The sequence below is a fragment of the Labeo rohita genome, chromosome 15 (genome assembly GCF_022985175.1).
Source record: "Labeo rohita strain BAU-BD-2019 chromosome 15, IGBB_LRoh.1.0, whole genome shotgun sequence".
NCBI lineage: Eukaryota > Metazoa > Chordata > Actinopteri > Cypriniformes > Cyprinidae > Labeo > Labeo rohita.
In genome coordinates this window covers 24,495,782-24,522,866 of record NC_066883.1, presented here as the reverse complement: position 1 = coordinate 24,522,866, position 27,085 = coordinate 24,495,782, and the positions used below count along the sequence as shown (strand labels likewise).

Sequence of the window (27,085 nt, the reverse complement as noted above, 5' to 3'; positions counted from 1 at the left end):
AAAAATGAATCATACTTACGACGACGACCCACAAATTCGCAGATCTCACGTCGCTGCCGTGTTTCTAACTAGAGCACAGTGAGTTGAGTGCGTCGAAATGAAAGCATATTCATGTTCCTGCATGTAACGTCCGAACTCAATGAGGCTCTAGTGTAGCATTACCACAGAGGTGTGAATGAGTCTCCACACATGTGCTTATGGGCTTAAATGATTAATTTTCTTTTATACTTTTTCCTTTCCTTACTTTCTCTGAAATAACACAAAGGTGACGAATGAGTCGGAATAGCAAGAGAAAATCTTTCTAGGAAATGTGAGAGGAAACATAATGCTAACGTCTGCCGTATCTGACACATGAGCAGCTTGTGCTGTTCTACAAAAGCAGAATATGAACTAGATTTTTACATTTGCGTGAGAAAACACGAAACAAGAAAAGAGTCCTTGCTTGTGCAAAACTCATCACCACAATGCTAGTGTTCTGGGTGGTTGGCAGGGCACCACTATGTAGTTGCTGAAGCGCTTGGACTGTTTTTAGCAATTTGCATTGTGATTGTTAGAGTAATAACACTTTAAATCTTTAAGTACAGCTCTACTGTGAGCTCTGGGGTTGTTGATCAATAGTACATACTTCTATTAAAGCCATCATTCTGTACATATAAATCATGTTGACTACTTAATTATTTGTAAATATTTTTCATAGATTTCAGCTTTTAAAATGTTTTATAGCCTTTGATCAATTTTGTAATCAATTTCAATATAAACAATTGAAAGTTATGAAGTCAGAATAGTGGGGTATAAACTTGCAATTCTGACTTTTTTCTCACAAAAGCTCGCAATTCTGACTTCTTTTTTCAGAATTGTTAAATGTAAACTCACAATTATGACTTTTTTCTCGCAAATGCTAGTAGTAAACTCGCCATTGTGAGTTATAAAGTCCAATTCTCAAAAAGACTGATATGTTTTTAGAATTGCGAGATATAGAGTCAAAATTGCGTGATATAAACTCACAATTCAGAGGAAAAAAGTCAGAACTAAGAGTTTGATAACACTTTATTTTTACGGTCTCTTAACTAGTTTCTTATTAGCATGCATATTACGAGAATATTAGCCATTTATTAGTACTAATTAAGCACATATTAATGCCTTATTCTACATGAACTTATTCTACATCCCTAATCCTACCCAATACTAACTAACTAAACAACTACCTTACTAAGTATTAATAAGCAGCAAATTAGAAATTTGAGGAAAAAAAGTCATAGTTAATAGTGAACAGGAGTACCCTATTCTAAAGTGTTACCAATAGTTTATATCTCACAATTCTGACTTTATAAATCAAAATTGCAAGTTCGTATCATGCAATTCTGAGAAAAAGTCACAACTGCAAAACAAAAAAAAAAGTGTCACAATTGTGAGACATAAACTCGCAATTCTGAAAAAAGTCAGAATTGTTCGCTTGTATCAAGCAATTCTGAGAAAGAAAAAAAAAAAAAGAAGTACGGGCTTATATCTAGCAATTCTGACTTGATTTTTCAGAATTGAGTTTTTATCTCGCAATTTTGACTTTAGAACCCAAAATTGTGAAAAAAAAAAACCAAAGGTCAGAATTGAGTTTGTACCTCTCAATTCTCAGAAGAAAAAGTCAGAACTAAGAGTTTATATCTCGCAATTCTGACTTTATAAATCAAAATTGCGATTTTATATCTCACAATTCTGAGAAAAAAAAAAGTCACAATTGTGAGATTTAAACTTGCAATCCTGAGGGGAAAAAAGTCAGAATACAAGCTTATATCTAGCAATTATGACTTGATTTCTCAGAATTGATTTTGTATCTCACAATTTTGACTTTATAACTCGAAAATGCGAGTTTATAACTCACAATTCTGAGAAAAAAGTCAGAATTACAAGTTTGTAAAGAATTACAAGCTTATGTCTGGCAATTCCTCAAAATTCTGAGTTTATACCTCGCAATTCTGACTTAATAACTCGAAACTGTGAGCTTATATCTCACAATTCTGAGAAAAAAGTCTGAATTGCGAGTTTGTATCACCATTTCAAGAAAAAAGTCAGAAATGTGAGAAAAAAACAATTACTTTTCTTTTTTTTTTTTTTTTGTATTTTTTATTCAATGATGGAAATGGGCTTCTGTACCATTCGATGTTTGAGGTCGATAAAAAAATTTTCCCCTTATGCTCACCAAGGATTTTTTTTTTTATAAAAAAAAAACATTCTGACAAAATTCAATGTGACATGATGCTTCAGAAATAATCCTAAAATGCCGATTTGCTGCTCAAGAAACATTTTTCATATTATCATAAAAAACAGCTGTGCTGCTTAATATTTATTTTGTGGAAACCATGATTCTTTCTTTTTCTTTTCTTTAATGAACAAAGTTGAAAAGAACAGCAATTATTTGAAATATTTTGAAACAATATAAACGTGTTAACTTTTGATCAAACTAATGTATTCTTGCGGCGGGCACCGTTACACTTTATAGCGACGCTTGCCCTAGCAACACCACTAATGACTCTCAAATGATTTCTTTTGTAATTCAGTAGGTTTATTTAAACTGTATACAGTGATAGCAAACTTTCCAAATGTGCTAAATGGACTAAACGTGGCCAAATCCATTAAGATAAACAAACACGACTGATTTCGTATTTATCGCGCAGGCTACAACTAGACCACAGCCTCTGAATAAAAACCCAAGTCAAACAAAATCACTCAGATTCTGCCAGCATTAAGAAGGTCTATTACTGCAAGCAGAGTAATTGGTTAAATAGTTGCTCAAGGCGCAGGTCTCAAATTTAAGCCAGTGGGATGGAAGGCTCATGCCATTTACAATTACAAACCACTCAGCCTGGTGGCTTAATTTGAGTTTTGATTCAATTAGTTGATTTAATTGCTGTCCATATTGCTTTATGTCTCTTTGATTGATGGCCACGGTCAATGTGACGGCCGTGGAGCCGTACGCCATGCCAAGCATCCCTAGATGTACACACACACACACACACACACACAAGTCGTTCTGATGGAGTGAGGTTCATTAAAGCCCCGTAGCCCAAGGAGGAATCCTGCACTCAGCTGGTATTTCACTGAAAAGCACCATTGCTCACTCACTCGCCCTGGAGCTCAAGCTCGCACTTGCTCGCCAACACCGAACCGGACAACGTCGCTTTCATCTACCAGCCACAAACACGTTAGAAAATAAACAGCAATGCATTTTCTGCTTTGCATAATTGCCATTTTGCTTTGCATTAGTCAGATCATCACTAAGCAATTAAATAATAGCACTAAATGATGTTGTCCTCTTTGAACGCACGATCACCTGAAAGTGCCAGAACGCCTCTAGAGGAAGACAGAGAGAAAATGTTTATTCACAGCACAGAGAGAGGCATGCGTGAGTGCTTTCCTAAGTGTGAGGCCATTAGAGAACCGAAAGAGAGGCAACGACAGTCACACAGTCTTCACGTCCTCTCTCCTCTTTTCACTTTCCTGGAAAGTGCCGCAGTCAGGTCAGCGATCTCATATCGGTGCGGAGCGTTAGCGCTGTAACGCCTTTCAGCTGCGCCTTCAAGAAACCCTCCATTATGTCCTCTATCACTAATTCATGCAACCTCTTTTACTGATATATATACAGCACATGTGTAGATGTGAAAGGAGAGGGAGGAAGAGTTTCAAGAAGTAGGAAAGAGCAAGGTAAGTGTGGTATTGAATAATGAACTCTTCTTTATACTCTCGAGAGGCTAAACACAGTAAATGCCCTACGAGTCCGGATCAGTTGTGGAATCACGACTTGACGCGTAGCATGTCTCACCGACACCTGCCTCTTGCTTCCATTTGCGGCGCTCTCAAATGCCTGGCGCTTTCGTCATGTTTCACCAACACCATGTCTAGACATCCTGGAACATCTTTTAAAAGTGCTCCTTCCACCCCCTCAGCTGTCTCGCTTTCTTTCTCTCTTCTTTCTTTCCTAGCCGCTATTTTCTGACTGTCGCTCCCTTGAGCGAGCTGTTAAGTGCAGTCTCAAAAAATCCCACAAAAAGCCCATTTACTGCAAGCTTCGGTTTCTAGCCTTAATCCCAGCTTCCGTCCTTTTCTTGACTGTTTTAGCAACTAGTTTGTAGGCTAGAAGAACAACGAGGAAAAAAGGGGATAAATGCTAAAATGACATTCAGGCCCAATGTATCGCTGATGGAGACAGGGATGCTCTAAATGCAAGAACTCTTCTTCATCATCTCACCTTGTCGTTGCACATTACTCTCAAAGCTTTGACTGGACTGAAGAGACTGATCATGGGATCATTCGTGTTTCTGGACTCAGACATTGTATGTAATGATGTCAGCTACAGCTGAGCTGAGCATCAGGGTCAACGGCACAGCAAACAGAGAGCTGGAGGCTTTATCTTCAGCAACAGCTCCGCAGAGGTCAGATCAACACAGCGTGCAGAAATGGACCTAATATCCCTATGATCACGCCTGTCTTGTTGCCTACAAATGCAGGGTCACTGTGAACAGAGGAGGATTTAAATGACATATGGATGTATTTACACTTTCCAAACTCACAGCAGCTAAACACGTTTACCAAAGCTCCAGACTCGTAGCGCAACTTCATGGTCCAGCACACTTCCACTGAGGAACTTGGGTTTGGCAGGAGATTGAGCAGACCCAGATTAGAGCTGGGTTTGTTTATGCAATCCATCGTCCGTGTGCTGCGTATAGGTGGCGGATGATTGATTAGCACAAGCTAAGTCCTTTGCACGGCGAGCGACTGGGCTGCTGTGCTTTCAGCTGTGTCTTGTTGCTTTAGCGATGGCTATCGTACCACATTAAAATGAGCCGTGACATTAAGACATGGAACGCTCTTTTTGATAATAGCTTGCGATTTGGCGAAAGAATACTTGCGAGTTGGTCCAATTTAAACAGGGAATATTACTGTCATTAAGCAGGTAAGCAAACAATGGAGGGTTTTCAGTACGCCCAGAACAGGATCTACCCTATTGCACGCTGGGATAATCTGCCACGCCAGTGATACCTGGAATAATTACCAACTCAAGGCCTGTTTGATTCATTTTCATGCCTAATTCTTGAACAAGCCTCATTTATTTGTTAGCATACATGAAATTGATAGTAGATTGTGAGGCTTAGTCTGTATAAGCATAAACGTTTCCTGATAATTTACTCACCCCCATGTCATCCAGGATCCATGTCTTTCTTTCTTCAGTTGAAAGGAAATTAAGGTTTTTGAGGAAAACATTCCAGGATTTTTCTCCATATAGTGGACTCCAATGGGGATCAACGGGTTGAAGGTCCAAATTCCAGTTTCAGTGCAGCTTCAAAAGGCACCACACAATCCCAACTGAGAAATAAGGGTCTTACCTAGTGAAACGATGTGTCATTTTCTACAAAATTACAAATTTATATACTTTTTAACCACGAATGCTCATCCTGCACTAGCTCTGCGATGCCCATCTGTGACTTCACACATGGAAAAGGTCACGCTTGGTTAGTTCTTCATCTGTGTACTTTGGTTTAAAAAGGTAGGGCAAAAAACTCCAATTGTGTCCAACATTGTTGTTTTACCTTTTTTGAAAAGGGCGTTTGACTTTCTTTGTACGTTTGCTTTGTAAACACTGGGTCAGTGCGTCACGCGTGACCTTTCCAACGTGACTATGTAATGCATGAGGTTGAGCTAATGCAAGATTATCATTTGTGGTTAAAAAGTATATAGATTAGATTTTTTTCCAAAAAATAGTTTTTCTAGATAAGACCCTTATTCCTCAACTGGGATCATGTAGAGTCCTTTGAAGCTGCATTGAAACTGCAATTTGGACCTTTAACCCCACTGAAGTCCACTATATGAAGAAAAATCTCTAATGTTTTCCTCAAAAACTTTTATTTCTTTTCAACTGAAGAAAGTAAGACATGAAGATCTTGAAGCCAATATTTCAAGCTGAGAATATAACATTGTTATTAATAGCTAAATAAACAAACACAGAAGCACTTGGGAACTTGCAGAACTTTCAGAATGACATGACTAATTCTAGGAAAACCTGAGGAACTTTCTGTGGAATTCTCCACGCAGATTCCATGAGAGCCAACTAATAACCAATCCCTGGTCAGACAATTAACTCATCATTAAAAAAACAGGACCTGACAATTTTATAAACTAAAACTGAGACAACTAGTGTGCAAAGGCTAAAATATCAAGTGATGCATGTTTTGATGACTTTAGAGAGGTTGGAAAACAAACATCCTGCTTCTTTCATGAGTGCTAACAGCCAATCGAGAGGAAGACGGATTTTTGGCGCCCTGGAGTGTCTAGCCATCAGAGAAGTATGTACAGACGAGTGTTACTGGCGGATGTAAGTGCATTGTTCCTAGTTTCGTGACAAAAGCTCTAATCATCATAAGTTCAGCCGGTCACAGTTCAGTCAGCTCAGTGGTGGTCACAGCATGTGAGTGTGCATTTATGTCGGGAAAACTATGCTCACGTACATGCGTTCTTTCTTTTACCAGTTTTCATGCATGACTGTTTAAGGGCCATGTGAATGTTTCTGTAATGAAGCTTCAGTATTGGGAAGCTACTTCGAAACTAATGAAAGTAGTTCAAATACAGTCAAGATGAATAAAAGATAGCTAACAACATTGACATATATATAAGAAGGTTGTGTATGTGTGTTTTAGAGAGTGTACGTACGTGTGTTGCTATCACAGTAAAGCTCTGCCCGGAGGGTTGAACTGAATACTCAGGGATGAAGAGGAAGGAGAGGAAGAAAGAAAGAGAGTGTGCTTGAGAGCTGTCGCTAACATCCTCTTCACAATGAAGCTATTGTAGCATGTCCGGCTATGACAGTGTGGGCTCTCCTTCAAGTGCACAAAAACCCATCGGCCTTGATAATTTTAAAAGAAGACATATATTTGGTTCAGTAGACAACAAAGGAGAGTGCTTTCAACTTTCACACCGCCATACGCAATTACTACAAAACCTTTCCATAATCACAGTACTGTGCTAATCAACTACACAAAACATACAAGCATAAATTCAAATCTCTAAAACAAAGTTTTGGCATTGCTTTAATCAGTTTGAACTAAACCAAATGAACCGATTCACTAAAATAAATCAAATGTAAAAAAAATATTCTCGCTGAAGCATTTTGTTTAAAGGCAGACAGTGTATTAGCATTATCAAATTTTTAAGAGTCATGTCTACATCACTACTACTTTCTGAAAGCTCTGTAAGGCTGAAGGGGGGTGGGGATTTGAGAGTGTGCTCTCAGTATTGTACGCTTAACAGGGAAATAGATATAAATGTGTTTTTTGGGGGCGGCTGGAGTAATGAGGAATGACAGAGACATAATCCCTGTGTGTAACCTCAGTAAACACTGGCAGTGGTGGTGTGGGGAGGGACACGGCGCTTGACAGGGTTGAGCCCTGTCCTCTTCCCCCTGCTTAAATGGAATTTACGTTGGGTTAGCACCAATGACAAAAATCCAATTTGCAACATTATGCCGCCGGCCAAAATCTAATTTTAAGATGACTGCATTTCAAGAGTTTTCTTTTACATTCCTTGCGTTACGGTAAACTGGGAGCCTCGCGTTCGCTCCCCGCCACCTGCTTCCCAGGTCTCAATTTCACTGATGATAAACTACACAAGAAAGCAAAACGTGAGGACTGGAGGAAGGAGATAGATGGAACGAAACATGGGGAAGTAGTTAGCCACTGATAAAGTAGAAGAAGAAGAGTCTGAGATGTCCCCTGACGCTACAATCCTCTTCTGAAGAAGCGCCTGTGCGTGAGGAGATGCTAAGTGTCGAACCATCTGCTTTCGACCCTTCAAAGAAGCTCCCGGCTGAACCTGCCTTATTAAACGGGGTGTCCCACAACTACAAAGAAAGCTGCTCAGGTATTACCTAAGCAGATGCACTGGCTCACCCACAGCTCAACGACACAATCCCACGCTGCTTTACAACCGATCAGATAAATCCCACACCAGTCGCAAAGTCGTGTCTAGATGGCAAACCTCGATCTGTGAAAAGTCTAAGAATAAAATTATGGCACTTACACACTGTAAAAGAGATTTAAAGTGGGGTCCAAGGAGTGTAGAGACTGAAGGAGTTATTGTGGGAAAATAAATAAATAATTTACCTAATTCACACAGTATCATCTGTATATATAGTATATACACACACATTACTGTGGAAGACTGTTTCCGCCACAATAAGACAAAAAAACTTGTGACTTTTTTATACAATTGTGACTTTTAAAGCCAGAATTGCAAACTCGCAATTGCAAGAAAAAAGATATATGCGATTCTGATTTTCTGATTCTGATTGTGAGATACAAACTCGCAACTGCAAGTTATAGTCAGAATTGAGAGGTATAAACACAATTCTGAGAAATGAAGCCAGAATTGCAAGATATAACATTGCAATTCATATTTTTTTTAATATTTCAAATCGCAAGTTACAAAGTTAGACTTAAGAGATATGAACACAATGCCGAGAAATAAAGTCTGAATTGCATGCTATAAACCCGCAAGTCAGAATTGCAGACTATAAACCTGCAATAGCAAGAAAAAAGTCAGAATTGCGAGATATAAAATGTTCACATTTCTGTATTTTTTCTCAGAACTGTGAGATATACAATTGTGTGTTATAAATTCAGACTTTAGGGATATAAACAGTTCTGAGAAATGAAGTTAGATTTATGAGATATATTCTGAGAAAAAAGTCAGAATTGCGAGAAATAAACTCGTAATTCTTCATTTTTTCTTAGAATTGCGTAATACTAACTTGCAGGAAAAAATCTTGCAAGTTTGTATTGCGCAATTCTGAGGAAAAAAAATGAATTGCGAGATCCCAATTCCCTTTTTGACATTTTTCATTCAGTGGTGGAAACGGGCTTCCATACATTATTATTTAAAGATTTGGGGTCAGTAAGATTTTTATTATTATAATTTTTTTTAAAGAAATCAATTTTATTTAGCTAGGATGCATTAAAACCTTAATGAAAAGTTTGAATCCTAAAATCTTGAATGACAGTTTCCACCAACAAGCGTCTAGACACAACCCAGACACGACCCATGGCGACAAATGAAGAGGGTACTTTGGATGACTATAGGGTAATTACCAATATTCGGCCGTTACTCTCACCACTTACTGCCACATTAGTCGGTACCTTCGACAAAGATCCAAATGGGAATGGCTTGAACTCTTAAAGTCTGGCACCGATTCTTAACTGCAGCCGAACGTCTTTGTGAAAAAGACACAGACTGACATAACGAATGGCTAGCGCTCATCAGAGGCTCCAGCACCCTGTCCCCAGCCACCGTGCTGTTTATTTAGAGCCTCTCGCCGCAATCCATTTTTCGTCCGTACTCTGGGTTTCCTGCTTCAGGAGATGCTTAACGTTACATTCATCCGCCAGCCCGTGGGGCCAAAAGTTGAGAGTAATGTGATCAGTAATGAATTTTGTGTTACATTAGGCTGTATAAATGGACGGACAAGCGCAGACTACAAGTGTCCGGGAGTCGGGCTTAATCTAATGATGCAAAAATAGAGACAGAACCAATTATGGAGAGGGCCAACTCGGTGCTGCTGCAGGGACTGCAAATGAATAGGTACAAATCAAATTAGTGCCTAATAGACGCGCTACGAGAGAGGGCCAGTCGATGCTAAATGCATTAGGCCCTTGTGACCTCGCTGCTCCAAGCAGCGGCGTCCAGGATCCAACCTCCATCTTCTCCAGATATCAAAGAAAGTCTTGTTCAGACGAGGGGGAGGGCCGGAGAGCAGCAGCTTCCTAAATGAGTTAAACATTTGGATTGTCAAGAGTGGCAATTTCCCCCCTCATTTCGCTCCGCTCGGCCGCCTCGATGCGAATGACCTAATTTGTTATTGTAAAACCTCTGAAATGTGTCTTTTCCAAGATCTGTACGAGAAATCACGTAAATACGCCAGGATGTATTCTTATCTCTGCGTAATTCAAACAGGATTGAGGAGACATAACTGATTCCCCTAGTCACTGGAGGAATTAGCAAGAGCAAATCGAACAAAATAAGGTTTACCATATTAACTTCTGAGGGAGTTCGTTTGCTTTTGAGCTTAACGAGCTACTAATGAGAAGAACAAACTTGGCTGAAGTTCTGTTGGCAGGTCTTTAACAAAAAAAGAAAAAATAACATCTGTTATTTTTTTGTATACACTCTCAGAAAAATGGTACAAAGCTATCACTTGGGTGATACCCCTAAGGTACAAAAGCTAAAAGACACAACTTTGTACCTTATTTACCCCAAAATGGTACATACGAGTACTTTAAAGTGCCCTTATTATGCTATTTCCAAAACTGCTTTGTGTAACGTCGCTAAATAAAGTTACTGATTTTGTACAGCCTAAACGAGTCGTTAGTAATTTGTGTAATCCTCGCCTATGTTCTACATTGGCCGAATGTGAACAACTTGACACTGCACTCAAGCACGTAATTTTACTGATAACTGCATCTCATCGACATGACAGGCCTACACAGAAGGTGCCATGAGTGGAAACAAACAGTGGCTAGAAAACCAATGGCTAGTGTGTTTTGCTTTGTCTTGTGTTCAAAAAAGAAAAAGAAAAAAAAGAAAGAAAACCTAACACTGGAAACAAATCTGGATTGCGCGAAAAGGATAGTATGGAGTGCCAAAGAGAACTGAGGTAAAACAAGTCAAAAGTCACCTTTTTTTCACTCTGTTGCGGTGGTTCCTCAAGGAAACATCATAAACGCAGGAGTATTAATGTCATAGTGTCATGAACATTTTCTCCAATGTAAAATTCCACATACCGATACTATTGTCTCTCTTTCGTTTCGGTTGTCATCCATTATGACACACTACATGAAATGAAACAACTGAATCCTGGGTCCTGACGCCTATTGTCATTTACGAATCCCCACGACACCATACATCAACAGACTGTGCCAAAATCGGGCTAAAATCATGTAGTCTGAACTTGGCTTTAGAGAGGTTGAATCTTTGAACTGCTTCAAATGCATAGTTTAAGAATCTTTGCAAAATGAGGTGATATTAAATGCAGATTTGGAGAAAACAAAAGCGTTTTTTGCCCTTGCATGCATGCAAACCTATTGTAGGAGACTTCCAAAACAATATTAGGAACCTTAAAAATGGTAAAATAGAGGCACTTTAAAAATGCCTATCAGTATTTAATGAAAGTGTAATGCCACAGTGTAGTTTTGAATTTTGAGATCTATCTTTCCACACTGAGGACAACTGAGGGACTCATATGCAACTATTACAGAAGGTTCAAACACTCACTGATGCTCTAGAAGGAAAACGCATGCATTAAGAGCTGGGGGGTTGAAAACTTTTTGAATTTGAAGATTAGGGTAAATTTAACTTATGTTGTTTTCTGGAAAACATGTAACTATCTTCTGTAGCCTCTGAAGGGCAGTACTACATTTAAAAATTTGACATTTAGGCATCTCCATTCTGTTCAAAAGTTTTCACCCCCGGCTCTTAATGCATTGTTTTTCCTTTCTGTAATAGTTGTCCTCAGTGGAAAAAAGATGGATCTCAAAATCATACACTCATTGTTGGAAGGGGTTCAAAAATGCTGGAAAACCAAATAATTTGTGGGACCTAAAGAATTTTTTTGAAGAACAGCGAGCGGTTTAACTGTTCAGGACAAACAAGAAACTCATGAACAACTATCACTAAACAAAAAAACAAATCTGTGGATCATTCAGGTAATAACACAGTATTAAGAATCAAGGGGATGTATACTTTGTAACCGGGGCATTTTATAAATTCAACTATTATTTTCTCTTGTGGACTATATGTAAACATCTTTTATGTGAAATGTCTTATTCAGGTCAGTAACATGCATTTTGTATGATCCCTCTTATTTTGATAAAATAATTAACATTTTGCAGATTCTGCAAGGTGTATGTAAACTTTTGACCTCAATTGTATACAGTGGGGACCAATGTAGTTCTAGTCCAATGATGACCAAAACAATTAGTGAGAGTGTTTGCACTCACCTGTCCCAGAGCCCACAATGTCTCTGCTGGGCGACTCTGACATTGCATCTGCCAGCCTCTCCTTCAGGCCCTCTTCCGTGGCTTCCACAGAGGACATGTGACGCAGTCCGAAACTCTCAGGCCAGCTGCCACACACCTCCAGCAGGGTGACGCTGCGGTCAAACATGCCTGCCAGAGAAAAAACAAGAGAGAAGAACAACAGTTCAAACCTCAATTACAAATAAATTTTTTCACTGCAAACTGTTTTTCCTGTCCTTTATAACTGTTGCTTATCAAATTTTATGACACCCATGATGATAATGATGATTGCTAAATCATACAAAAATCACACCGGTTTGAAAACACTGCAAGTCTCGTTTAAGTCATAATACATAATGAGCCTGAAAAGTGTCTATGGCTATGCTGGTGTAACTCGGAGGTCATAAACAGCTATCTGTGTTTCATCTGGCACACATAGCAGCTCAAGCCCTAGCCGACCCCCCCTGCCTTCCTCTGACAGGGATAGCAAAGAGGAAATGACTGACCCCTGAAAAACACCACTGTGGGCCAATATGACTTCAAACAAAAACACTGGGCTCATTTTTTCCAGCAATAAGCGCCTAGGCCAATAAAAGAGATATTGCATAAGGAGGGGGGTGTTAAGGAAGCGCAGTTTGTCTGTCTCCCGTGATGCCACAGTTCAGACAGTGGCGTCTTTCTATTATAGATACCTGCCGCATGAAATACAGCTGCTTTATCTGAACGGCCTGTAGGGAGACCCTTTGATCTGCAGGCCAACGGCTATCTGGCCTTGTCTGGCCTCCCCTGCAAACCCTCAGCCACACTCAAGGCCTCTGACAGGCGCTAATGCGCGGGCGAGAGAGGAGCGCGGGCGGCCGGTGGCGCGGCGCTGATAGGGAGGCAAGAGGCCTGCCGTTATCTGCTGTAAAACACCAGCCCGGCCAGACTCACAGACAGAAGATAACTTCATACCACTTCATAAAAAGCTGTTTGTCCTGTGTCTGCCATTGACTCCTCAAAGCACCGAAATCGCCAGAGTCAACAGGCCCGCCATCAAAGCAACTTCCTGCAGGGTGAATGGGAGTGGCATCCGTACCTGCCACCCACATACAACAGCTCTGTATGTCGCCAAAACACTACAGTACATACTAAAACAGCTTTTTTAATTGTTGTAACAATATACACTGCTGGTCAAAAGTTTGTGATCAGTAAGATTTTTATTGTTTTTAAGTCTTTTCTGCTCATCAAGGCTGTGTTTATTTGATTAAAAATACTGAAATAACAGTAATAATGTGAAATATTATTGCAATTTAAAATAGTGGTTTTCTCTTTTAATATACTTTAAAATAGATTTTATTCTCGAGACACAAAACTGAATTTTCAGCATCATTACTCCAGTCTTCAGTGTCACATGGTTCTTTTAGAAATCATTCAAATATGCTGATTTATTATATTAATGTTGGAAACAGATGTGCTGCTTATTTTTATTTTTTGGAACCTGTGATACTTTTTTCAGGATTTCAGGATTTTGAACAAATGCTGATCTTTTAAACTTTTTATTCATCAAAGAATCCTGAAAAAAAATCACCGGTTTCAAAAAATACTTAAGCGGCACAACATTGATAATAAATCAGCATATTAGAATGATTTCTGAAGGATCATGTGACACTGAAGCCTGGAGTAATGGCTAATCAAAATTCAGCTTTGCATCAGAGAAATAAATTATATTTTAAAGTATATTAAAATAGAAAACTGTTACATTAAATTGCAATAACATTTCTGTATTTTTGTTCAAATAAACTGAACTTTTATGAGCATAAGAGACTTCTTAAAAAAACATGAAATATCTTACCGATCACAAACTTTTGAACGGCTGCAAATTTATTTATTCATTTAGCATGAGTACATACATTCTGCACTAGTGAATAAAATTGATTTTCTTGCTCAGCTTACTAGTCAGCAACCTGTTCAGAAGAAAGACAAAACACCTGACCAGAGCAAAGTGGGTTCTTTCACGGTCAGGGTCATCACACATTGAAAGTTTTAGACAAGTTTAGGAGGTCGGAGCGTGTACCGTTATTTTAAAGCGGCCCAACAGCTGAAGGGGAACAGGACAGAGGATGTGGGGTCAGAAGTTCATCCCCACCAATAGGGAAGATCTCTTCATCAGACTGGCTGACAGCCGCCACAGCCCACATTCCGCATTTATTCACACCCGTCAGAGCTCAGCCTCACCAATTCAATAATAAAACGCCTGCCGCAGGTTCTGGGTGAGACAAAAGGCCTGAGCGGACCCACGTGGGTCCTCGCGTGTTCCTCTAGCTTTTGATTCTTCACTTGGAAATCCTGTCTGAACCACTGAGGTATGAGGATGTGATGTTAACATTTAACAGGGAGGAGGAAAAAAAAAAAAGCTTTTTTTATCATCATAAAACCCATGTGGGAAAGTCGTCTCCTAGATGTTGGCAAACGCAGAGCTACTTATCTCTTTTTCGAGATTTTCTTTATTTAGTTCAGAGAACATTCACCTCGACAGCCTCGGGTTACGGCAGGTTTACTGAGGCATGTGGGGGACACGCATTATCCCGTTTCTGGGCTACAAGGGGCACCAGAGAAGCGTAAACACCTAAAAGAACAGCAAAGGTGGGGCTAATTCAATTAGGTTTTATTAAGGGGTCATAAGTGAAATTGAGCTAACAAGCAATTATCCCCAGGAAAGTGTGTTAGACTTGTGTAATGTTGCTCACTTGTATCTAAAAACAAACAGGCTTCTGGTGGAAAATGGACAGTGTGTAAATCACGGGCTGTCATTTGTCCAAGAAGGCATCTGCTTAAACTGCCCCTGCCGAGAAGACCTCCACCTTTTTCTGGCCTTTTGCCACCTTTACTTAGAAGAGGGTAGACCGAGGACAGGAAATGATAGGGAGAGAGAGGTGGATTGGGAACAGGAAGTGCCCATATGATCCACTCTGCGCTAATTACAAGCTAAGTTAAGCTCGCAAAATAAAATAAAATATAACGCATAAAGGATGACTAAAACAAAACAAAACAAAAACTACTAGATTTGGTGGCAAATTACCAAAGTTACTTAAAAGTAAAAGCTGAAAAAAAAAAAAAAAATTTAATAAAATTTAATAAATTTAATAAAACAAAACTTAGAAGTAAAAAGCTGAATAAAATAAAGTTACTTAAAAGTAAAAGCTGAATAAAATAAAATAAAACAAAAAATAAAAAAATAAAACATAAAAAAAGTTAAAGCTGAATAAAAAAATAAATTAAAATAATAAATTAAATTAAATAAAACAAAAGTAAAAAGCTGAATAAAATAAAATAAAAATAATAAACTTGAATTTAAAAATGTAATAAAAATATTGGTGGCAAACTTTAAAGTAAAAGCTGAAAAAAAAATCTAATAAAATAAATAAAAATAATAAATTAAATTAAATAAAACTTAAAAGTAAAAAACTGAATCAAATCAAATCAAATAAAAATAATACAATTAAATTTAAAAATGTAATAAAAATATTGGTGGCAAATTCAAAACAAAACAAAAACTACTAAATTGTTGCTTAAAAGTAAAAGCTGAATAAAATAAAATAAAATAAAATAATTTTGGCAAATTCTTAATGTTGCATAAAAGCTGGCTAAAACAAAACAAAACTAAAAAACAAACTACTAAATTTGGTGGCAAATTACCAGTTACTTAAACGTAAACGCTTTAACTAAAATAAAATAAAATAAAATAAAAACATTAAATAAAACAAACCTTAAAAGTAAAAAGCTGAATACAAAAAGTTACTTAAAAGTAAAAGCTGAATAAAATTAAAAAATAAATAAATAAATAAAAAATAAAATTGTAAAAAAAAAAAAAAAAAAAAAAAAAAAAAAATCAAACAAAACAAAACAAACTACTAAATTTGGTGGCAAATCACCAGTTACTTAAAAGTAAAAACTGAATAATAAAATAATAATAATAATAATAATAATAATAATAATAATAAAATAAAATAAAATAAAATAAAATAAAATAAAATAAAATAAAATAAATAAAAATAATAAATTAAATTTAAAAATGTAATAAAAATATTGGTGGGAAATTTAAAACAAAACAAACTACTAAATTTGGTGGCAAATCACAAGTTACCTAAAAGTAAAGTAAAGTAAAGTAAAGTAAAATACAATAAAATACTAACTACAACTAAATCAAGCACTAAAATTTTGGTGGCCACTTTAGTGAAAGCAGTGTGGCCAGAATTCAGTTGAGGCCTGTAGTTAGTCAAGTAAACTTTATTATCAGTTGATTATGGCCTTGCTCGAGTGAGTGTCCTCTTTGAAGAGATCAAGCCATCCAACTCTCCAGATAAGAGCGACACTGGGCACTCAAGCCGGCTTTATTTCCTTGCCCTCCAGCTCCTCGGTGTGTACCCTGCTTTCACTGGCTCTTAATCAGAGACCACTTTAAAGTGCCGCCGGTATACAGACACACACAGCATCAACGGCTCCTAAAAGCCAGACTGACAGCGCCGCAGACGAGCATGCGCCACGGCTAGAGAGATGCGGACCCAAAAGCTGCCAGAAGTGTTTAGCGGCGATGTGTGAGTGTTAATGTAGATGTAAGATCTGAGGATTAGCAGTCAGATAGATGGCCATAAGGAAGTCTCCCCCCCCCACCCCACCACCTCCAAGGCCCCCATCCTCATTACATTACACTGCCTTTTAAATCATTTACTCCCTTGCTCTCTCTTTTCACTCTCGCTCTTTAGCCGCGAGAGTGTGAGTAATCCCATCAATACCCTCACCGGGCTTTTACGCTCTCTTTCACACAATGGATTCCGGCTCACTCAGCCACGGCGCTCTCTCCGCCCCGCTCAAAAGCCAGTTCGGCAAACTTAGAAAAACACAGCGCCTTCTGACAATTAGCCTTAAACCTTTAATAGCGAAGAGAGCAATGCTTCGTGTGTGGCATTGGCAGCGGCTGCTCAAATTGTCAGTGTGAAAGTGTATTCAGAGACATTGTGTCTCCTATTCATAAAAACACCTTTATGCACTCCATGGGTGTGAAACGGCTCTTCCTGCAGAAGGAGGATCAAAAATCAGGGTTAAAGCCGCGATAATGCCGCTAAGAGTTATGATGACCTGCTGTCTCCACAAAAGGGTTGTGAAATGATCATAGCGCTGGATCCTAATGCACCCGTTGAGCCGTTCTGGATTAGAAAGCCCTGCCTGGGCTCCCAAACACCTTTAATAGATTAAGAGAAGCCTATGTCTTTATGTATTCACATGCTCGGCCCTTTGTATTCTCCTTCTTTAATTATATATGGTTTCAAAACACTTATTCATTCAGCTGAGAGATGGGATGGAGAACAGGAGAACACCCTAACCCTAACATCCATTACATCTGGCTTTAACTTGCATTTTAGGTGATAGGATTGTAAAGTGGATCACTGAAAACACATATTAAAGGGATAGTTCACCCAAAAATGAAAATTCTGGCATTAATTACTCACTCTCATGTCGTTCCAAACCTGGAAGACTTTTGTTCACCTTCAGAACAAAAATTAAGATATTTTTGATGAAATCCAAGAGCTCCAAGAGATTTTTTCTGCATAAAAAGTATTCCCGTACCTTCATAAAATTACGGTTGAACCACTGATGTCACATGGACTATTTTGTCGATGGTTTTGGTCCCCTTCTACGCTCTTCGATTTCATCAAAAATATCTTAATTTGTGTTCCAAAGACGAACAAAGGTCTTACTGGTTTGGAACGACATGAGGGTGAGTAATTAATGACAGAATTTTCATTTTTGGGTGATCTAACTCTTTTAAGATGGATTGAAGTAGTTCCACACTTACTGAAGATATTAAATGTAAATGTGTTTTTGTTATTAGATTTCGGCTACGTGGATTATATGCAATGAGGTTTTGCACTGCTAATAATCATGTCACTTCAATTCAATTAAAAAAACATGCTTCTTTTGTGCTAAAACCAGATGTAAAGGAGGTCTGAAATACAGCACTAGAAATCAAAATCATGAAGTTTGGGTATGTTTACATATATTAAATATAGGTCAGATAAACAAATAAAATAAAATTTGGTGGCAAATTCAAAATGTTGCATAAAAGCTGACTAAAACAAAACCAACCCAAACTACTACGCTACTAAATTTGGTGGCAAATCACCAAAGTTACTTAAAGAAACGTAAAGAAATTATGGAAATTATGTTTTCTGAGAGAAATGTCATTTCCATATAGTGGACTTCTATGGTGCCTGTGAGTTTGAACTTCCAAAATGCAGTTCCAATGTAGCTTCAAAGGGCTCGAAAGGAAAGGAAAAAGGGTCTTACCCAGCAAAACAATGTCATTTTCTAAAAAAAAAAAAAATTAAAATAAAAAAAATGCACATGCATACTCTGTATAATCTGGGTCAATACAGTTAGGGTATGTCGAAAAACTCCCATCTCATTTCCTCCCCCAACTTCAAAATTTTCCTACATCACTGTCTTAGCTTTTTTTTAAATCTTCTTTGCATGTTCACTTTGTAAACACTGGGTCGGTGCTTCTGCAGTGATGTAGGACAATTTTTAAGTTGGTGGAGAAGATGAGATGGGAGTTTTTCGACATACCCTAACTGTACTGACCCGGATTACATAGAATTTGCATGTGCATCACAGAGCTAGACAAGACGAGCATGTGAGGTTAAAAAGTATATAAATTGTTTTGGTTTTTTAATAGAAAATGACAGATTGTTTCGCTAGATAAGACCCTTATTCATCGGCTAGGATCATTTGGCGCCCATTTAAACTGCATTTCGGAAGTTCAAACTCACGGGCACCATTGAAGTCCACTATATGGAGAGAAATCCTGAAATATTTTCCTCAAGAAACATAATTTCTTTACGACTGAAGAAAGAAAGACATGAACATCTTGGGTGACATCGGGGTGAGTACATTATCTGTACATTTTTGTTCTCGAAGTGAACTACTCCTTTAAAAGTGAAAGATGTAAAGGAGGCCTGAAATACAGCACTAGAACACAAAATCATGAAGTTTGTGTATGTTTTTAAGTGAATGTCAGATTGCAAAAACATACAGGAGCTTTCACAAGCCCACATCTGATATTGAGCGCACAGGTGCTATGTGTATCTTGTAAACGTCAGAAGAACCCATTGCACTGATGATTAAAGCAATAGGGGTGATGTTGTGATTGGTGAGGGTATCATCACTATCAAACCCAGTGGTTTATACAGGGTCCACTTCTCCCTTTACCCTCCCTAAGAGCGATTCCAGGCTGCTGAACTTGTCCCGTCCACCTCCATTTCCAAGTTCAAGCCACTCTTCTCATTAGTTGCTCTCAGAAGCCCTCAGAACCCCATAACTCAACATCAAACATCAGCATTAGCGAACAGCGCGGCTGCCGGAGCCTCTGCGGTTCTCGCTCGACGTCCGGGAAATAAACGAGGGCAGAATCTCGCTTGGGACAACGCCGCTGTGTGTTTCTCCTTTCCAGTTCCTTCGCTTCAAATCTGGGGCTGTGGGACCGCGTTAATAATAAAGAGCGGCGCTATGATTAAAGGAGAATGATACGCTTGACGCAGAGCAGACCCTGCAGGGTGTGTTTGCTGACAAACCGCCCCGCTCTCTGACAGCTCGGGCGAGAGAGCGCGCTCCCATGGCCCTCTTCGGCAGGGTTCACACACATACGCATGCAATACACACGTCCGAGCGTTGATCGGTCGAGTCTTTCATCACTCACGCCTGAGTTCGGCACATTAGTGTAATATATGCTTCTCGGTTAAACAGCGATCGCATATTAGGTGTGTCCCGAGGCTTTTCTAATAAATGAAACTGATGGAGTCCGTGTAAACAGAACGCGGCCTAATGATGGAGAGCGAACGAGCGAGAAGCCATTTTCCACCAGCCAAAGTGGCAGCGACGCCTAATTGATATGGAAGAGTATTGTATTACGCTGTAACTTAATGAGGCAGACGTCTTGTTTATGCTGAGAAGCTAATGTGTTTCACAGCTACTTGAGTGCATTCATTTCTCTGACAGGCTGGAACGTATCGAGCCCCTCCCGTGCTCGCCGGAGCCAAACCCTACGGGGCCGCACCGATCCACGAACAAAACATGACGCCAGGGCTTGACTCAGCAATCAGCACTCGAAATACTATCAAATCTTATTCAAAACAACAACAGACACGGTTACTTATATTTAAGCTGCTCTTGTCAATAACCTAAGCATGGCAAGAGTTCACAGGTATTCACGGTTGGCAAATTGTGATATTTGTAGATAATTTCCGAGAATCAGTCACTTGGACTGTGCTCAGACTTGTAAAACGAATCGTTCCAACTCAGGTGATAATAAAATAAAGGCCTTATAGAAAATAACACATTCTTTCCGCACTATTCAGAATTGAACTGAGAATCTTTTACATTTGAATGTTTAATTTAAATGCAAATAAATTAAATTAAAAGAAATTCATACAAAAAAATTTTTAACAAAGCTTGTGAAGACAAAGGATTGACAAAATCTTGTTTAAAAATATAGAAAACATTTTTAAGAGCCACTTTGTTTAAATATTTACACATCAAATGAACCAATGAGCAAACTATCAAATGAACATTTGAATAAAACATTAAACAAACAAACAATCAAATGACAAATGAATAAACTACTTGTGAAGACAAGTCTTGCTTAAAAATTTAAAAAAAAGTTTTAAAAGCCTCTTTGTTTGAAGATTTACAGATCGAACAAACAAAACATCAAATGAACCAATGAACAAACTAGTGAGCAACAAATGAACAAAGTATCAAATTAATAAAATATTAAACAAACAAACAAACAAACTATCAAACAACAAATGAATAAACTACTTGTGAAGACAAGAGTTTACCAGTCTTTACCAGTCAAGGGTTTACCACAAACAAAACAAACGAACCAATGAACAAACAAATTACTGAACAATGAACTACCGAACAACAAATGAAAATACTCTCAAATGAACAAACTATCAAACCATAAATAAATAAACTACTAAATAAACAAACAAACTACCAAAAGCCAAATAGTAAACTAGTTGCGAAGACAAAGGTTTGACCGTCTTGTTAAAATATTTAAAAAACTCTTTTAAAAGCCTCTTTGTTTGAAGATTTACAGATTGAACAAACAAAAGATCGAACAAACCAATGAACAAACTAACTAGTGAACAACAGAAAGAAACTATCAGATGAACAAAATATCGAACAACAAATTAACAAGATATTTATTGAAATGAACTATCAAACAACAAATGAAAAACTATTAAATGATCAAACTCTTAAAAGAACAAACAAACAAACAAACAACAAATGAATAAACTACTTGTGAAGACAAAGGTTTGATAGTCTTGTTGACAATTTTTAAAAAAAGTTTTAAAAGCCTTTTTGGAAATTTACAGATCGAACAAACGAAACAAAAGAAACCAATAAACAAACTATCGAACAACAAAGGAGCAAACTATCAAATGAACAAAATATCAAACAACAAATCAACAAGCTATCAAATGACAAATTAAAAAACAACTTGTGAAAACAAGGATTTGACCATCTTGTTTAAAAATTTAGACAAGTTTTAAAAGGGTCTTTTTTTTAAAGATTTACAGATTGAACAAACGAAACATCAAATGAAAAACTAAACAAACTAACTGGCGAAAAATAAATGAACTATCAAATGAACCAAAAAAAAAAAAAAAAAAAAAAAAAAAAATCAAACAACAAATTATCAAGCTATTTATCGAATAAACAAACTATCGAACAACAAATGAAAAAACTACCAAAGATAGACAGATAGATAGACAGACAGACAGACAGACATACTGACAGATAGATAGACAGACAGACAGACAGACATACTGACAGATAGACAGACAGATAGACAGACAGACAGACAGACATGGTGTCGTCAAAGCATACCGTGTGTGTGGATGCGAACGTGTTTCTCAGATCTATGAGAGACGCGTAAAATCTGGCGCTAGGGGTGAGTATCCACATTAATCACAATACCGCCCATCCCAGCAGACCCCATCCATCAGACCGCTGTTGCCGGCGGAAACCCGAGCCCACGCACCGCCTGAGACTGCCAGCCCGCAGTTGACGGATGGACATGGCCTTAATCCCCACATAACACAAACACACACCTGTACTCACTCTCTCCATCAGTCTCACACACACATACTTCTAATACCTCAGAGCAATGAAGATGCACACAGGGACAAAATACAGTATGCATTAAGTTCATGCAATAAATCTGAAACATAACATTCCTGTTACATCTGGACTACAGGAATATGTTCATGATATAAATACAAAGGACTGTGCACTCATAAAAAAATGAATAGTCTACATAAAACTGGAATGCACTACATGTTTTTATGCCTAAACCGACTTGCGGCATACAAAATGATTGATTTTAGTTTTTTATTTTAAATGTAATACTGGTCATTCATTGCCTATATATGAAAGCCCATTTCTGCCACTAAAAAAAAACAAATTGCAACTTTTTCTCTCACAATTCTGACTTTTTCTCACAACTGCGAGTTCACATCTTGCAAATCAGGCTTTTTTTCTGTGAATTGCATGATACAAATTTGCAATTCTAACTTTTTTCTCAGAATTGAGAGATCTAGACTTGCAATTGCGACTTATAAAGTCAGAATTGCGAGATATAAACTCACAGTTCTGACTTTTTTCTCAGAATTGTGTGATATAAACTTAAAATTGTGAGGAAAAAAAAAAAAACGTAAGAAATCACAATTCTGAGAAAAAAAAGTTGAAATTCTGGGAAAGTTACAAACTTAAACTGTAATTTTTTCTCAGAATTAAGAGTTTATATCTCACAAACTCGCAATATATAAATTCTGAGAAATAAAGTCAGAATTGTTAATTTAAACTCACAATTGTGACTTTTTCTCAGAATTGAGAGTTTATATCTCACAACTGCAAGTTATTCAGTCAGAATTGTGAAACAAACTCACAATTCTGAAAACATATCAGTCGTTTTTCCATTCAGAATTGAGAAAAATTTCAGAACTGCGAGATATAAACTTACAATTCTGAGAAAAATTAAATAAAATAAAATTGCAATTCTGAGAATTGCAATTGTGAGATATAAATTCTGAGAAATAAAGTCAGAATTGCAAGATCTAAACTCGCGAGACATAAATTCTGAAAAGCAAAATCAGACTTGCGACATAAACTCGCAACATATAAATTCTGAGAAATAAAGTCAGAATTGCTAGATTTAAAATCACATTTGTTTTTTTTCTGAACTGAGAAACTCAATTCTCGCAACTTAAGAAAAAAAATAAAAAATAAAAACTCAGAAAAAAAAGACAATTCTGCAATGTTAAGTCAGATTTGTGGGATATGAACTCATAATTCTGAAAACATTTCAGTTTTTTTTTCCCTCCTCAGAACTGAGGGAAAAAAAAACCCAAAAAAAAACAACAAAACAAAAATTCAGAATTGTGCAATTCTGAGAGAAAACTTGCAATTCCGAGAAAAACAATTTGCAATTCCAAGATTTGCGAGATCAATTCTGAGAAATAAAGTCAGAATTATGGGATATAAATTCTGAAAACATATATTTTCCCTCCTTAGAATTGAGAGCAAAGTCAGAATTGCAAAATGTAAGTTTAATTCGCAATTGTGAGTTCAAAATTCACAATTGGGAGAAAAAAGTATGAACTGTGAGTTTATATTATGAGTTTTGAGGAAAAAAAAAGTCAGAATTGTGAGAAAAAAAAAGTCACAATATACCTTTTTTATTTTTTATTCAGTGGCAGAAATAGGCTTCTATACCTATAGGCCAGAAAGTGAAAATAATTAATTACTGGCTTAGCATTTTAATTACAGTTTATGCCTATACAAGTGGCATAAGTCTGACTTAAGCATTCAAATACTGCTCAGCGTTTCCATTCATGCAACAAGTCCAAACTGAAGACACACTACACCCTCTGTGTCTCTCTTTCAGCATTTATTTACAGTGTCTGCATTTCCGAGGGTCTTGATAGTTCACACTTTCAGCCAGGAAATGACCCAGCACAAACATAAACTCGCACTGCATTCTGTTTACTGTTGCCTTAACGTACGATGACTAAATAGCAGCACGTTATTTAGATATTCTCATGCGAGCAGAAATGGAGAGTCACGCTCAGGGCACTCAGGGGGCTTTGTGATCTCATTTGTAATGAGGAGGGACGCTCAGACAGACATGGCGACGGTGATTCCTGCGTTTGTCCGGCTAACTAAGTTAGGATTGCACGGACAACAATTTGTCTCATGTCCACCACTGGGGGAGGAGGAGAGAAAACGAGAGAAAGTGAGAGAGAGAGTGAAGACGTGCAGAGGACAGAGGTCTCAGCTGGCTGTGAGATGGGAGGTTAGCGCCATAGAGTTTCCCCCCTCGCACAGACACGTCCACAGGGCCCTGGCCTTGTCAGATGGCATTATCTATCAGACGGGTGATGTGCACCACAGAGGCCGCACTACGGGAGAAAGTGATCTGATTGATTGGAAGCACCGTTACACCTGACTGGAACAATGACTTGATTGGCCACCAGGTCTGAGGACCCTGGATTCTCCTCTTCAGTGACAGACCAGCAGTGGACTACTAGGTTAAATCAGATCATGTTTGGGAAGAACCGTATACGTTGTATTTATAAAACAGACACTGCAGCTCCAGATCTAAAATCTGACTGGATAAGCCATGATGAAATAACTAATGGACACATGTACATTAATGCAGAACAGTAAACAGCCTACAATTTCACTTTACCTACAATTAAACAAACAAACAAACAAAATCACCAAAATTTTATCTTGGTCAGAGCAAACCTGACACAGCACGTGGTACATAAGCAAAACAAAGAATGTTTAATCCTCATCATAATAATATTATAACAACAATAATAATAAATCTTTTTGTACCCAGTGTAACAAACTATATTCAGAAATGTAATTAAATTATTATTATTATTATCATTATTATTACTACTATTATCAACAATAACAATAGGACCAATAACTTTTTTTACTTTTATTCAGAAATATCACAGGAACTTTACTAATAATAATCATTTTTACTAAATTTAAAATACATTTTATTCAGAAATGTATTATAAAATAATAATAATAATAATAATAATCATAATAATAACAACAACAACAAGGTTTTTTTACTAAATTGAAAATACATTTAAAAATTATATAAATTATTATTAATAATAATACATTTTCTAACTAAATTTAAATGACAATTCAGAAATATAAATGAATAATAATAATTATTTAATTTGTATATATATTTATATTTCTAAATTTAATTTCATTCAAATTTTGTTATAATTAAAAAAAGATCATTATCATAATTTCTATTACATTAATATTCTATTACATTTCATTTTTTAAACTAACGTTTTACTTTTATTCAGAAATATAAAGTAATAATGATTGTTAACATATTTACATATTTTACATTTATGTTTTATTTATAAATTTAAAAAAAATCATCATCATCATCATCTTTTTTACTATCATTTTCTGAAATTTATTATAAATTAATCATAATAATAATCTTTTTTTACTACATTTAAAATACATTCTATTTACAAATATTCTTTCAATTAATAATAATAATAATAATAATAATAATAATAATAATAATAATAATAATAATCAACATTTACTGACTAATTTAAATGAAATTAAATTTAGAAATATAAATGAATAATAATTATTATTATTATTAATGGATTTGCATTAATATTTGTATTTCTAATTTTAATTTCATTCAAATTGTGTCAAATTTTATAATATTTAATTTAAAAATATGATGATGATCATCATCTTTTTCATTAAATTAAAATAAATTGTATCCGGAAATGTATTATTAAATAATAATAATAATGATCCTTTTTTAATTTGACTTTTTTTTATTTTCTTCAGAAATATGTTATACATTATTACTACTACTACTGTTTTCTGACTAAATTTAAATGAAATTAAATTCAGAAATATAAATGAATAATAATAATTATTGTATTTGTATTTACATTTCTGAATTTAAGTTAATTCAAATTTAGTCAAATTTTATTTTATTTCATTATTTCACAAAATAAAAAAACTATTTTAAAATGCTATTCAGCTATTGTTTAAAAAATATGAATGGTTTTGACATGTAACACCACTTTTCACCATTCAATCAATTACCTGATAAAAGATATAATAAATCAAATCCCATCTTACACATTTCCTCATTGAACATCCTTTTTTCTTACTGAACAGTAAGAACTTTAGAACTGTGTGCATAAGTGTGAGTTTAAAGGCAGCTGTTGACAACTGCCTGTGAATCTCACTTTTCTTTCATTCGAAAGCTGAGCAATACAAACCCCCTTATCATTGTTATTTAAAGAAAAGGGCCAAAACTTCACCCTTACTATTCTTACCAAAAAACTACTGATGTTAAAAAAAAGCTGTTGCAAATGAAGCAGAAAAACAAGCTGTGGAGCTAATTAAAGGCCTAATTTAGAGAAACATATTGCTTATAATCACTTACAAACACTTCCTGCACCGTGCCGAAAGTTCAATTACAGGTTTAGAGGAGACGAGCGGCGGACCGCCACGTTCTGATGTGGCAGCATGAAGCAGAGCCTTCTCGCAGTAATAACAGCCCTGATCTCCAGACTCCAGGGCCATGCAGGACAAGCACCACCCGTACTGCCAAACGATCGACCCGGCAGCCAGCCTGCCGTCCCTAGGGTCCAGGCAGAGGTCACGGCCCACTTTGGCATCAAAGAGAGCAGGCAGAGAGGATTTCCATTCGGGGATGGTGCAATCTGTCACAATCCCATTTGATAATGAGAAATCACCGCCTAATGTGTCTTTAATCTGTTATTACGCAGACTATGCAGCCACCGTTATATTTCCTCTCCACCGTCAAGTCTAAACCCTCTTAAGTGGAAGTAATCTTATCAAAAGACAGAGGAGAGAAGTAAAGTCTCATCAGTCAGTGAGTT

The 27,085-nt window shown here is 36.9% G+C and overlaps 1 protein-coding gene across 2 annotated transcripts in view; it reads right to left on the bottom strand.

Moving 5' to 3' along the window:
• bcas3 (BCAS3 microtubule associated cell migration factor) overlaps positions 1-27,085 on the bottom strand; it is a 324,375-nt gene that overhangs the window by 10,372 nt on the left and 286,918 nt on the right. For both annotated transcript variants that reach the window (XM_051129928.1, XM_051129927.1), the window contains exon 23: positions 12,033-12,200. In XM_051129928.1, the coding sequence (XP_050985885.1) occupies positions 12,033-12,200 (168 nt within the window). The remainder of the gene's footprint in view (positions 1-12,032; positions 12,201-27,085) is intronic.